The sequence below is a fragment of the Hippocampus bargibanti genome, linkage group LG02 (genome assembly GCF_051943395.1).
Source record: "Hippocampus bargibanti isolate YZ-2025 linkage group LG02, ASM5194339v1, whole genome shotgun sequence".
In the NCBI taxonomy this organism is placed as follows: Eukaryota; Metazoa; Chordata; class Actinopteri; order Syngnathiformes; family Syngnathidae; genus Hippocampus; species Hippocampus bargibanti.
In genome coordinates this window covers 22,988,454-23,003,982 of record NC_142735.1, presented here as the reverse complement: position 1 = coordinate 23,003,982, position 15,529 = coordinate 22,988,454, and the positions used below count along the sequence as shown (strand labels likewise).

The window sequence follows — 15,529 nt, the reverse complement described above, 5'->3', positions numbered from 1 at the left end:
CACGCCAACTGGTCACATCAATGCTTTGAACTAGAATCATGGGAGGTGGAGGGTGGGGGGGGGGACTTCTTCATAGGATGACTGCTTCATCGACCTGGCGAAGAGCTCCGGGATCGGATCCTCACTTTGAATCCATTGATCAATCGGTGACAACGATGTAAAATGCAGGTGTGTTTAGTCATGTGCAAAACCGAAGCTGTTGCTTATTCGGTTGTGCGAACGGCACCAGGGGAGAAGACACGGGTCAATTGTAGATTCTTCTATTTAGTGGGAGAGCATTTAACCCTTTCGGGGTCAGCGGTTGCTGCAGTAGACGTCAGGTTATGGGTCATCATTATTGGTGCATGAAATGGTTACTTGTACGTCAAAGTGTCGCCGACAGATAGATTGAAAAATGGCATGACATTACCGTCCGTATTTTCCGGTGTATAAGGCTAGGTGCTCCTTATACACATTCATTTTCTTCAAAAGTTGACCCCGCGCCTTATACGCAGGTGCGCCATATATGTGAAGTAATATTGAGCCATAACAGGTCTCGCATCGACTGTCAGCAGACACGAGGTGTTGGTCGTTCTAATCAGTGGCAGTTAAATGGACTCCCGGGACGACCATTCGTTGTCGGGTCATTGTATGTGTTTGCTTTACCCTGTCAGATTTTGTTCCTGCGGACTTTATTTAATACAATTTGTCAATTACCGTCGCTGCTCCCTCCTGCTTGCTTATTTGGGATCCACCACCATCAGCAACATGCAAACCGTGACAGTTCCTGAGTTGAGGTGAAAAAAATGGCTTCCACAAGCCAAAATGGAAGCCTTCATTTTTGATCTGGATTCTTTTCATGTGTCCTGTCGTGCTAGACACCTAACATGGCAGGACCTGGTCAAATAGGGATTTTTTTTCGCACCCTTGCAACAAATTGACTCCCCGCGATGTACTTTCTTGCAAAGGTTATTCATTGGTCGGTGTGATAATAGACAAGCGGTGATTCTAAGATTAGTCATGGGCATGGGGATTAACAGATATGTCGGGAAAAAAAAAAACCATTCTGGCTTCATCCCACTTGGATGATCTACAACAGCAATCTTTCTGCCCGGCTGTGACTCACTTGCTAAATCCTGACATGCACGACGCACGCTCGTCACGCTCCTGTTTTGGGCAGAATCACGCAACAACAACAACAACAGAAACACATCCCCGCGGTTGCCTCGTGAGAGAGAATATCAATGTTGGTGTGCTGGAGCACTAATCCAATTAAAACAGCTCGAGGTGCTCCTGAAAACGGTTCAGAAATTAGAATTAGCTCAGCAAAGATGGTGTCCTATGAGGTTTTTATTTTTTGCTTGTTTTGGAACCATTATGGCTTTGTTGAATGAATGATGTTCCACTTTGCCACCTCTGCCCACTCCCCCGGACCCTCCAAAGAGGAATCAATTAAAATTGTAAAGCTAGATGTTCCATTGAATCATATCTCTGGCCCCCTTTCTCTAGTTTTCTAATTTAAAATTAACATGTGGAAAATTCTTTTGTCACGTTTTTTCTTTAATCCCTCTCATTTTCTGAAAAAACAAAGAAAATCAGGAAATATGGAAAGATTGACACACATTGAAACATCGAAAATTATATTTTTGACGCCCATGAATAAATGGAATCCGATTTTCTCATCAATCCCTTCCAGAAAATTTGAGTAACAGTGAATCAAAATGTATGACTGTTTTTTTTTCTGATTACAGATAACAATGCATGATAAATTCTGCATCTTTTATCGTTCAAACTTCAATTTAAAAAAATAAGACAATATTTCCAGAACCTGATGGACTAAAAAAAGAAATAAATAATGCCTTAAAAATATGTTTTACTAAACGTGAACCCATATTTGATTAAAAGTTCTTGACTGTTAGTGTTTCTTGAGCCTGAATGCGTGTTCAAACTCTATCATGCTTTTATTTTGAAAGGGTCTATTTTTCAAGCATATTTGAGTAGAAGGACAAAAACGAAACAAATCCCCATCATTAAATAAAATAATAACAATAACAACAGTAATAATAATAATAATAATAATAATAATAATAATAATAATAATTAATATTATTGTTATTATTATTATTATTATTATTATTATTATTATTATTATTATTATTATTATTATTATTATACACCAAAACTGATGCGCCACTGTATTTAAATTGAAATGGCATGCTTTCAAGGTTTATTTTGCAAATTTAATTCAGACTATTTTACTCTCCCGCCCCCCCAGACCACCCCTCCTTCAAAGCATGCAACTGCACATCATACCTTTTACATTTTTCCACCATGGTGTGCCTCACTCCCTGAAATGAGTGTGTCCAATTTCATACATCCTGTTCCCTTAGAAGTCCACACGCTGCATTAAAAATTAATTCAATAGAGGATAATTCATATTTGATGTGAATATCTCAGTCCGAAGTCGTGGATGGAACACAGTATCGCAGTATATTCAGAGCGGTATAAAAAGTTTAGCATTTTATTTTTAAGGCAGTCAAAGGGGGGATGAGCGTGGGCATTTGCGTGCATCTCTCAATTTCAGCAAAGTGATGAAGTCAGTGTCCATAAGGTGCGTCTCACTGCTGTTTTTTTTTCTTCTGTGACTAAGATGAGAGGCGTATGAATAAGTCAGGTGGAAGGGCTCGCTTCTACAAGTACGCATCTGTCACCCTTGACCGCGTTACTCCAAAGGGGGTGGGGTGGTGGAGAGTACGGGGGGCAGCGGAGGTTGTACCATCACAGAATGTTTCGTAGGATTTTTCGCTCTGTTTGGCAAAGTGGGGGGCAGGCGGGCGAGCTTTACGCTCCAAAGTGGTCTGATTTGAAATGAATAGATACGTCCTTGCTCTTCTTCCCCGCAGCTCAACGTGATCTTCCTGGCCATTGCGCTCTACAAGATGTTCCATCACACAGCCATCCTCAAGCCCGATTCCGGTTGCCTGGACAACATCAAGTAAGAGCACTTGGATCGAGCTTACTGTATAGACCTCCCCGTATTTTATCTCATGAGCAAGAAATAGCACTTTGAAATGGCACCACGGGGCTTCCTTTTATATACCTATGGTTAATGAATCAACTAGAAGTATCTGCTTTTCATCATACCTCCCCCCCAAAAAAAGCAATTTGCTTTATTTTCAAATGGCACTAGCCATCCACATCAAGGTGTGCACTCATGCCCACCCTTCAACCATCCAAAAAGCCTTTACTACTTAACTCATTAGGGAATTGAAAAGTGTGACATGAAGCGCCATTCCCGAATGTGTTCGTTTTTTTTTGTCTTGTGGGGTTGCCGATAAAGCGCTGGTCAGACCTCTCGCAATGTTTTTTCCCTTCCATGAGGGGCCTTTTTTCCATTTTAGCGCTTTGTTACAGCTTTAGCTGATGTTAAAAAACTATTTCAATCAATATGTATGTATTGTATTGTGTTTTGTACGCCCGCACCCATTTCAAGCTCAGATAACTCCAAACCCATACAACTTGGGAATTAACTCTTTCTTTCTGATGAAAGAAGAGAGCGTAAGTTTTCACTTGAATGTTTACGTAGTCCTAAAACTCAATATTCTGTGGACCCTGTAATTTGAGTAAAAGTGATAAAAACCCTGGCACTGGAGTGCACATGTTTTTGGACATCATTTGGCAGTGACTGGGTTAAATATGTGCATACATATGAATATACCCATTTGGGTATTATATTCTCAATATCAACAAAAAAACACAAACATACAAACCTCGTATCTTGTAAAAATTATTTGTTTGTATTCATTTTTAAAATAGCTGATTTGCCTGATTTTTCTTTTTGATTTTTCTGATTTTTCATAGAATAATCTTTTGTCCTACTTCTAATATTTGTCGCTAAGTGTGCTAAAAAAAATCATACTGCTCAAAATTCGAAATGACATCGCTGTACTTCATCGCGCAGCCCTTCCTCCGTTCCCCTTCGACTCATTGTGTCATGTTCTCGCCGTTATGATTTATGACACCGAGCTCCCCTAATGCTCCTTAAGCCGGACTCTTCACATGACTTCAAAACAGTCAGCGACGTTGCGCCTGACCACGACAAAATTGGCGGGCCTCATTCATCTGACTTTTTTTTTTAAGGCAAAGCTCATTACTCAGAAAAAAGACAGCAACTGTGGTGCCAATCTGTACTTGTATTTCATCATGGCCAAGTCAAGGTTGTTCAGCTTTGTGTGTAAACATGAATGGCAGCTTATTTGTTGCCGAGACTTTCGGTTTGTGTTTATCTTTTTATTAGATTTTTTTTTTTTTGTCGCAATGTCATCATGCTGCTTTACTTCCTTTTCTTTCTCCTGTGTTTTTCTTTTGTCATTTGCACCTTGATTTTGTTTGTCTTTCTTCATTTTAGCCACCGTTATTACGACGGATGTGTTATTGTAGAGTTGCAATGGTAAGACGCAGTATTGTTTCAGTGTAGATTAAAATGGCTGTTGTGTTTTTGATGTGATTTTACCCTCCCGAATCCTTCCCAGGCCTGTAACGGTACAATGTATTTGATGTTTTAGCTCCTAAACTCCCCCTGCAGTTGAAGTGTTTTTTTAAAATTAGTTTTACAAATAATACAATGAGTTTATTATTGCGGCTATAAAAGTTTACATTAAAATCTCTCTTACCACTTTTTAAGGACCATTCAGCGCAACGTATTATCGGGCGCAATATCAACGAGCGGGTTTATTTTACAAAATAAAGAATAATTAGCCACACAGGGTTAAAAAGCCCATTAGTTTGTGATATTCAATAGTTTCTAATTCTAAATATGTATGTTGATTTGATAGCTAGCTTGAGCGCTACTATGCTGAAATCGGTTGAAATCGCACCACGCGGCTTGCTTCCTTTTGTTCATTGTGCTAATAGCTACACGGGTAATGCTTCAAGCAGAGGAGGGCAACCTACAGCAGATGGGAGAAAGAAAAAATACACCTTTAACATCTTTAATCAATCTGTTGACCGCTGGATGGGTTATGACTTTAGCTAATGGTAAATATAACAGTATCTTGGTTGACAGCTGTCGACCGTTTTTGCTCGGTTCCCGTAACTAGTTGCAGAAGGCAGTATTGTTTCCCTCGGACCCGTCCTGAGCCAAAAGATAACATTAGAAATATGATACTAAAAAAACTGAGCTACCATTGGCTCTTGGATCTAGCGACCAGTGCATCAGGCTAGCAGGACCATATTTGCCATGATTAGTGGAGACAGAGGCAGTAAGTAATCCTTGTTTTGGTATGCCGAAAATATTTCATATGCCTGCTAGCTTGTGTTTGGATGTGCAGGACAACGACACAGTGAACGTACAGTGATACCTCAGTTTACAAACTTAATCGGTTCCCAGAAAGTGTGTGTAAGGCGAAAAGTTTGTCTGCCAAACATTTATTTCCCATAAGAAACCATTAAAAATAATCCGTTCCCAGCTCCCCATAAAACATGTTCTACAAATTAAGCCTTAAAACTCCACAAAATATTCCTTATTGTATGTATAATAAATGTGATATTGTATTGTAATTAAAGAAATAAACGGTACTGTTTAATAAAGTCGTTTTATTTACCTTTGTCATGGTAGTTGTCAATTGATGGTCGCAATGGTCGACCTAGCGTAATGGCACTTGGACAGCGAAGTCACACAAATGCTCACCTCGGTCGTGTTTTCCTTCTTCTGCTCTTTTGTGTATTCTTCGGCTTAACACTAGCCTGTGGTGGGGTCTTTTTCGGTCTCATAATAGCAAAAGTACTCCACTCGATAACAAACCAAGTCCGCAGAATACTAGTCCGCCAGCCACCGTGGTTTGGTTCGTTTGCCGAAAACTAGTTCGTATTCCAAGATTATATTCTTGCGAATTTAATGTTCGTAAGGTGAAAAGTGCGTAAACTAAAGCGTTCGTAAGCCGAGGTATCACTGTACTAGCAAACTGACGAACAGAAAAGCCGACATGCATCCCACACTCAAGGCAAACCACCGTGAACAGTTTAAGGGATGCTAACTGAAATCTTTGGTAATTCAGGTTTGACCCATAACAAATATATTTTGTCAGGTTTATTTTTTATTTTCTTCCTAAAAAGGTTGATTGACTTTTTCGCAATGTTCTTATTTCAGCAAAATATATTTAGCTAAAAAAGTCATTGAGAGGTAAAATTGACACAACAGGACTTGGATTGGTTTCGAATATTTTGGTTCTCAGGTTTTGAGTCACATACTGAGTTGGATGAAAACTTATATAATATTGCTCTTTGGATTAAAGCATTTTCATCCAAGGAGCAATATTTTGTCCAGCTACTACCAATAAATTGAAGCACCTTTTTAATGCAGTGAGCTTCAATGTCGCCGCACATTTTATGACTTTGTACATTATTTTGGAATTATAATCCCGATCGACTCCAGGCTGGTGAACCATTTATCTTCATCTCGTATGAGAAAATGAGTCACACGTCGTTGCAATGATTGATGACTCTGCTCATTCGAGAGAATTTGCAGGATATTGAGAGCAATTTGGTGGCACAAAATTGCCAATTTTTAGAGCTTCGGTTTGATGATGAGTGCAATAAAACTTTGTTGAGTTTTATTCCGGCTGCATATCTTTAGACTGTGTTGCTCTGACAATTGTTGCTATTCTGGTGACGCATGTCTTTTAACCCTTTAATACACCGTGTAACCTGGCGTAAAAGCACATGAAGAAATGTCGGAGATTTTTCTAAACTGTGGAACTACTAATGCTTTTGTTTGGCCCATAAATGGCGACCTCACATTTCGCTCATTCTCACGAGTTTTGTTCAGCGGTCAGTCTTCCTGATGACCTCAAGTTAGAGGACATCGCTGTGGTTTTTGCCCACTCGTTGAAATCACGCTCGCCTTGATGAAGTGCCTTCTGCCGCCAGGTCATTAAGACAGACCTGGGGAAAAAGATGTTGAATTCATAAATCACCAATTTCTCCGCACACCTGACCCATTTATTAGTCCTTTAAACGTGAAGGTCTGCCAATATTTACGACAGCGGCTGGATGCTCCTGTGAGCAGAGATAATGGTGGCAGGTGCCTATAAATCACCAATAAGTCTTTTTGACAGAAACGGCGAAAACCCTGGATGTGTTTTGATCGACAATTTTTACCCTCCCGTAGCCCCGCTTCACATCTCGGTGATGTAAGTTCTCAATATACTCTAACATTTGTTTTGCTCAGCTATCAGGATTTTGAACCCGAGATCAAGTAAGAGAAATGTCTGGAAAAAATATGTCTCAGCATCTCCCGTTCAACAACGCCTTCATTCATTTGCCCTCACACACCGGAAAACCAGGAACCCAAATCTCTCCCTTGTCCTTGTGACACATGCCACAAGCATTTTTTGCAATAATCATATGTCCAACATTTGTTTATTGTGATATTTCCTTTTTTTGTTACTCGGCACACAAATTTTTTTCAAAATAAATGATTTTAGTTTCACGAAAAAACGTGGCCTAGGCAAGTAATAGTCACATCAAATTGTGAGTCCTGTCTGTAAGTTGTATATCAAGATGTGATGCTTGTAACTATTTAAATTGTGTACGAAGTCAAATTCAAACATTATCTTTGTAAGATATACATTTCCCTTGTTACATATACAACGCCAGTATAGTAAATGCTATTGAGAGATTACAACTGTCGTATGAGCCACTTGCTGATGAATCTAACAAGCTTACAAAAAAAGCAAAAAATAAAATCTCTCGGTTTAGCCCCTGCATTACAAGACACTTTAGCCAATTAAACTGAGTGAAATATGGAACAGGTTGTAGATGTCATGCAGTGAAAGTAAATAGGTTTGTTTTCTCAGCTGCCATTTATATGGACCTCCATTATCCAATATTTAAAGTCGCACGTTTATGATCGTCGGGTCTGTGTTTCAAATACATAGCCGAGACTGCAAAAGTGCATCTCACCCATTGTCATTTCATTTGTTTGTGTGCCACCACTCCCCTTCATTAAACAACCTTGATGTCTGTATTTTAACGATATTTTTCAGACCCAAATGTAACTGTACCTTGTTCCAGGGCCCATAGATACAAGTGTGCTAAATTAGCTATCCAAGATGACGCTACTTTATATTACGCGGAACTCCGCGGCTGATTGCTTCTCAGAACTTTTGATTTTTAGGTATTGTCTTCGTTATGCGATGTCATAACCTCAACAGTGTGATCAAGACAAATTCCAATTCTGATTCAACCAGTTCACCTGGAAACCTGCTAGTTAGCTAATTTCCCTCAAAAGCCCTGTCTTGTCCAGGGAAACCAAGACAACAAGTCTTTGCGCGAAGAGATTTTATTAAGCTACAATTGATTGAGAAACATCATTTACAGACTTGTCTTGGACGATTTTTATGTCTTCCTGGGAGCGGTTAAACATATGGGCAAATTACAAGCTAGCATAGCATAGCATAGCAACACTTTCGTAGCGCGATAAGATGTTACAATGATACAAGTTAACGGTTAATAGTAAGATACAAGTTAATACTGTTAAATGTTAAATTGTCCACAGCCCCATTTTTTCATTTACAGTATTTATTTGTTATTTATTTATTTTGTTAGTTTAGTAGATTTTATCTATTTGTTCATTTGTTTGTTTATTTTATTTTATTTTTATTTTTTGATTGTTTGTTCATTTATTTGTGTTTATTTGTTGTTTATATATTTGTTTGTTTGTATGTTTATATGTTTTAGGTATTTATTTTGTTTTTTGTGTATTTATTTTATTTTTTGTTTGTTTGTTCATTTATTTATTCATTTGATTATGTCTATTTACTTGTTTTTACTTATTAGTTTTTATTTATTTATTTATTTATTTATTTATTTATTGTCGGCCCTCAATATTTGCGTGTTTTTATTGAACATAGAATGGAGACATTTGCGGCAAGCAAAGTACGCAACCGATTCTCCCAGAGCTAATTGCAGCTAATCGTAAGCGTGTTGTCATCTAAACAAACATCCAGTTGATATAACAAGAGTGGAGGTGTTAGTTAAAGCTCCCCTTTTTCGTCAGCCTTTTAAGTAGTTTAAATATCAAGTCAGATCAAGTTCATCTGTAAAATCGTAGTAGGTTTGTCGTGAAATTTTAATCAGTAGCTTTTCGAGATTTGTGTATATTTTGACCCGATTAAGGCGGCCAAGCATAAATTGGATTGGATTGGATTGGATTGGATTGGATTTGCCTTTATTAGTCTCACAGTGGAGAAATGTACATTTCACAGCAGCAAAGTTATGAAAGGAATGAAATTAGAAAAAAAACTAAATACATGAGCTGCTGGAAAGGCAGCCACTCTTCCACAATTGAAGGAAATGTTTTGTGTTTGAAGATCTTGGGTGATCGGAGCCATCGCCTTGCTGTGCCTGCTTGGCCTCACTTGGGCCTTTGGCCTGATGTATGTCAACGAAAGCACGGTGGTCATGGCCTACCTCTTCACCATCTTCAACTCGCTGCAAGGCATGTTCATCTTCATCTTCCACTGTGTGCTGCAGAAGAAGGTATGGTTGGTGCGACGCCCACACTGGCTCATTGGCGCAAAAATGCTCCCCAATGCTCCGTCACGTTTGTTTTTTCTGTTTTGATTTTTTTTTTCTTCCCAGGTGCGTAAAGAGTTTGGAAAATGCCTCCGTACGCACTGCTGCAGTGGCAAAAGCATGGAAAGCTCCATTGGTTCCAAAGGAAATGCTTCTCGTGCTCCTGGTCGCTACTCTGCTGGCTCGCAGGTTGTTTACGCTCGTTGACTAGACTCACGGTTGAAATTATATTAGAAAAAAACATTACATCCATGTGTAATATGCACCATATTTTCCGGTGTATAAGGCGCACCCAAATGCCTTCATTTTCTTCAAAAGGTGGCCTTGTGCCTTATACGCAGGTGCTCCATATAAGTGAAGTAGTATTAATCCACAACAGGCCTTACAACTACAACTCCATTTGCCCCTGTCGAAGATGTAGTGCCTAACACATGCCTCCTCTGTAGCGCCTTATAATGTGGTGTGCCTTATATTTGGAAAACATTTCTATATTTCGATATTATATTTGGAAAACCTTTTTCATTCATTGAAGGTGCACCTTATAGACCAGTGCGCCTTATAAACCAGTGCGCCTTATATCAGTAAAACACTTGAAAATTGGATCGGATTGGATTGGATTTGCCTTTATTAGTCTCGCAGTGGAGACATTTACATTTCACAGCAGCAAAGTGATGAAAGGAATGAAAGTAGAATCACGAAATGGAGGAGCTGCTGGAAAGGCAGCCACTCTCGCGGCGCCGTCTTGAAGTCAAAAGAACAAAAATAAATGAATAAATAAATAACAAATAACATGACAAGACAAAGTCACAACACAACACAAAGAAAATACACCATTCATTTTCCGGCGCACCTTATACACGGGAAAATATGCTATTTGGCTTTGCCGTTTGGATATCTTCCATGTTTGGCATTTATTAAATGGCAATTTTTAGACAACTGAGCAGAGGTCCCGCTTAATTTTTGTCACAACCTCACCAAGTACCGTATTTATTTAAGGCGCACCAGAGTATAAGGCGCCCCACCAATGTATTTTAAAACTGTTTGCATATACAAGGCACACCGGACTCTAAGCTGCACCTTCAATGAATGAAAAAAGTTTTCCAAATATAATATCTAAATATATAAATATTTTCCAAATATAAGGCCCACCACATTATAAGACGCTACCGGAGAGGCTGGGGTTACGCACTACTTCTTCGACAGGGGCAAATGGAGTCAGTGGCTACTCACAGTAGTTGCGATACCTGTTTTGGCTCAATATTACTTCACATATAAGGCGCATCTGAGTAGAAGGCAAGGTCATCTTTTGAAGAAAAATCAAGGCTTTTGGGCACGCCTTATGCACCGAAAAACACGATAGTTAGTTTTGGATTTTTGAATGACAAAGATTGAACTAGTGTGGAGAAATTAAGGCAGTCAAAAATAATCAGGACTGATATGTGTGTGAATTAAAACAACTATTTTATTAACAAAACTTTGTTCATCAACTTTTGGATGATATTTTGGACTCCATTGGAAACTGGACACGAGGCAATTTTGTGCCTCGTTGAATTATGCCTTGGTGAGACAGAACTTAATTTGCCTCACCTGGCGTCAGGCACATGAACACAAATGATAAATACATCAACTGGGTTACAGAATATTATAATTGAATATTTTAAGTGTACCTTCTCTGTTGTAGTACAATCATTTTCCCAGGAAATAGTACCCCCCCCCCCCCCCTCCGCACATAGTAATGTTGGGCTATTCATTCAGACAACACTTGTGATTCAGCCCGACACTCCAATTTTGTGCATTTCCCCACTGATTGAATCTCATCTTCAACTCACTTTTAATTAATTGACAAATAATGCCAATAGATTTCTTTCAAGTCTATTTTTCCTCATTGCTAATTAGTTTTCTTGTTTTTATTTTTTTCATGGCTGTCGTCTGTTTATTAAAAAAAGACTAATTACCCACCAGTGAAAATCAGTGCTGATACTTTCCAATAATTCATCCTGCTCAAGTGAAAGATGCAATCAATAATCGGAATAATTAACTTTTTAAAGAGGAGCGGTGTTTTAAGGAAGTGCTTCAAAGATGGAGTTTGGTGCGTTTTTCTTTTTGTCTTCTCGATTGTTCCCGCATTCCTCCCACGTCGCAGCCAAAGCATGGGATGAATTACGCGATACGCTGTAATTGAACACCATGTCCATTTTCCAAAAGCACGAGACTCGCAGCCGCCGTTTCAATTATGAATCGGCCTTTGCGTCGAGCACATGGTTGCAAACGTGCAATTGGATTCGGTATGCAGATCAGGGCCTTTAATTATACATGCCGCTGTGACGGGGTGTCAGCGTTTTCATACGACTGGTATGGAAACACAGAAGAAAACGGCAAGCTCACCCTTTAAAATAAGACGCAAATGATATTATGGTTGTCTTGTTGCCATATTATAATCGTAGGAAAACACAGTTGGTGTTTTATATTCCGATTTAAAAAAATCCCAGGGTTTTACTCACACATTGTGAATGTCTACCTGTTTCCGAATAGATGGAATTAAGGATTACCATATTTTCCGAAATAGAAGGCGCACCCCCAATAAATGGTGTATTTTCAAACTGTTTCCATATACTGTATAAGGTGCACCGTCAATGAATGAAAAGAAGTTTTCCAAATATAATATTAAAATACTATACATACGTTTTCCAAATATAAGGCACACCACATTATTAGGTGCTACAGTAGAGGCGGGGGTTACGCACTACTTCTTCTATAGGGGGAAAATGGAGTCGGTGGCTGCTGACAGTAGTTGCCAGACCATTTGTGCCTCAATATGACTTCACATATAAGGCGCAAGGTCACTTTTGACGAAAATCAAGGCTTTTGGGTGTGCCTAATACAGCTGAAAATACTATACTTTGCTTTGCATGACCCTGATTGAAAACAAAACTTCACAATATTCATAATTCTTTTGCAAGCCTACCTGGACTGTAGATGAAATAGTGAAATGGGCCTTCTCAGTTGACTAATTCACAAGTTAGTATAAAGTCAATGGCCGGTCAAGGAAGCCACATAAAAATATTCACAGTCTCCACTACGCTGCAAATACATTTTGCAATTTAAAATTATATATGTAGACCACAGGTGTCAAAGTCAAGGCCCGGGGGCCAAATCTGGCCCGCCACACCATTTTATTCAACCCGTGGAAGCAAATCAAGCCTGTGAAATTCCATGATGCTTGCTAAAGTCCAAACCAATTTTTTTTTTTTTACATGTAAACTAAAATGATTATTTTTGAGTTCAGATTTGAAAACTAGTCATTTGTCAATTTGTTGTGCGTTCTGTGGATAGGATGAAACATTCTAATGGATTGCCCAAATTCATATGGCCCTCGAGAGATTTAATTTTATGATTTTTTTTTTGTGTTGGCCCTATCAGGCCAGCATCATTAATAACGAGACAGCCCAAAATATTCATGTAGCGGGCCACTGTAAATGTCGGGCCCAGCCAAATTCATTTTTCAGCAATGCCAGGGCATCCTTCTCCCACCACGGCTTTCCTCGAATATAAAAAATCAGTCAAAGTTAATTCTCCATGGGGTGCAGGCACACTCAGAGGACTTTAATGGTGGAATTTTCCTACCAGTTCACCACCACTGATACCTGCCTATTCCCAAGCCCCGGCGGCACTGGATCCAGAGTTTTTAGTAACTCTGAGCTTGTGCAACAGCCCATGGGACTTGGGTGTAATTAACTCGGATCGCGGCAACTCCGATTGACTTCCCGCACCCCCAGACACGGTTTGGGAAGGCTTGACTGATGACTTGATCATTGACCGGCGTACGAGACAGAATAAGTCTTTTAACCGCCTTGGCTGTTGTCCCTGCAGAGTCGTATCCGTCGGATGTGGAATGATACGGTCAGAAAACAGTCGGAGTCGTCTTTCATGACCGGCGACATCAACAGCTCTGCGTCGCTCAACAGAGGTATTTGCTCCATTTTTTTTTGTTGTTGTCCGGTTTATGGATTTTTCACAATGGCATTCAACATGTTTTCTTCCCACCAAAAAAATGTAACTGTGAGTTGTTCCCGAATGTAAACGATGTGTCTTCAAATATTCTGAGTTTGTTTGTTTGTAGGAAATGAAAAGACCTCCCCAAATTTTGCAATTTCTTTTTTTTTTTTTCATTCAATTCTATACCCATTTCACTTTAAGTTCCTTCAGTGACGTAATGTACGGACTCGTCACCAATTCAAAAACAAGACTTCGGGAATATTCAGCACGAGTCTAAAAACGTAAAATATAGCTATGTGCGGTGGAATCTTTGTAAAATACACTCAGTAGAAGTCATTTGACAAATTATGAACACAACTTGTCCAGAGATGTCGGTTGTCCTTTAAACATCCAACAATTCAGATGAGAAAGAAGATCAGTTTTATTTTAACAGTGTCGGTCATGTACGTCATGCATTATTAAATAGGCTCCTAATTTTTTTCCCCGCCATCAAGCATGGCCAAGCTGTGGTTGGCAAACTTCAAAACTGCTGAACTGCCACCTTGAAGCCAATGCAGTGGAAAAATTTTCATTAAAAAAGGTTTAATGCATTTCAGGAAACTTTTGAGCATCATTTCTGAACCTTAGCTTGGGAATTCAGCTAAATAATTTTCAAAATGTCACCATCATTTTGGCGTTTACAAAAGTGCTGAAGAATAATAATTACATTTAAAAAAAATATAAATAAATTAATAAACGAATGAATAAATAAATAGATAAATCAGTAAATCAATAAATACAAAAATAAATAAATACATAAATATACAAATAAATAAATCAGTCAATCATTAAATACATAAGTACATAAATATACAAATAAATAAAATCCACTGGAAAGTAAAAACTGGATGATTGGAATTAAATTGATAAATTATGCAGAGTAAAAAAATGGAGAATTAAAACAATAGAAATATAGTATTATCTTTATTTTCTATATTTTTTGGGAGATCTGTCAAAGCACAATTTCCCAAATAAATAGCATCACATTCCAAGTGAAAAGTTTTTATTTTTCTATTCCAATCCAGACCAAAGCCTTCACCAAAGTGATGTACAACTAATTTAAAAGAAAAATGAGAAACTATTCCAAATGTGATTTTCTTCCATTAGGATGATCGCAATTTTGTTTTATTCTGACAAAATATACCTTAAATCCTGAGCTATTTATGTATTTGTTTATTTATTTTATTTCCCTCTGGTACTTAGAAAATTTGACGTCAGGTTTGGCATCCATCTCATAAACCCCCAACCTCCCAGCCCCAACTTGATGGTTGGCACATTCAATTCGCGGCGGGTGCGAATGCACCGTTACAGTGATGGATGACGGCGACAACACAAAAAGGACGTGTCAAGATCTCAATAATTAGCCACTCAGCTCTTGCCACCATCAACAGCTTTTACCCAGTCAACATGGCTCTTCCATAAAGATAAAAGCCTCGTCTGAATTATTCACCAAATTTCCGACCAGACCGTGGAAGGCGGTGGTGCCGCCGCTGAGTATCAACCGTGTCGCCTCGTTCGCAATTGCCCAATTTATGAGACAGGATAAATGCGGGATGTGTCACAAGAAGGGGTGGCAGTGGGATGTAAGGGGACAGAGCAAGGGGTGCTTTTTGTTGAATGTGACCGTAATTTGGGGGGGGGGGGGGGCGTCAAGTGGTGACTGCTTTTAAGAAACAAAAAAAACAATCTTAAAAATAAATAAATAAATAAATGCATTCCAACAAGCCAAATAAATACTGTGAATGCCAGTCAAGCCTACAATTATTAATTAAGAAGCTTTCAATTAAATTTTCAATGAATGCAATTCAGCCTGGCATGGTGGCTGACTTCCCATGAAGTCAAATTTGACAAAAATAAATAGCTTTACAATTTATACTGTGACTTCTGAGAGTTTTGTTTATTGTTTTCCTCAAAATGCTATTGGAGTGTACAAATGTGA

At 38.8% G+C, this 15,529-nt stretch overlaps 1 protein-coding gene across 7 annotated transcripts in view; it reads left to right on the top strand.

Moving 5' to 3' along the window:
• The window catches only part of LOC148902069 (adhesion G protein-coupled receptor L3-like), a 180,976-nt gene that overhangs the window by 155,657 nt on the left and 9,790 nt on the right, over window positions 1-15,529 (top strand). For 4 of the 7 annotated variants that reach the window (XM_088990281.1, XM_088990278.1, XM_088990277.1 and 1 more), the window contains exons 19-24: window positions 2,883-2,974; window positions 4,388-4,429; window positions 7,208-7,234; window positions 9,351-9,519; window positions 9,622-9,744; window positions 13,426-13,522. In XM_088990281.1, coding sequence (XP_088846407.1) covers window positions 2,883-2,974; window positions 4,388-4,429; window positions 7,208-7,234; window positions 9,351-9,519; window positions 9,622-9,744; window positions 13,426-13,522 — 550 coding nt within the window. The remainder of the gene's footprint in view (window positions 1-2,882; window positions 2,975-4,387; window positions 4,430-7,207; window positions 7,235-9,350; window positions 9,520-9,621; window positions 9,745-13,425; window positions 13,523-15,529) is intronic. The other 3 variants (XM_088990280.1, XM_088990279.1, XM_088990283.1) reach the window with 1 other exon arrangement.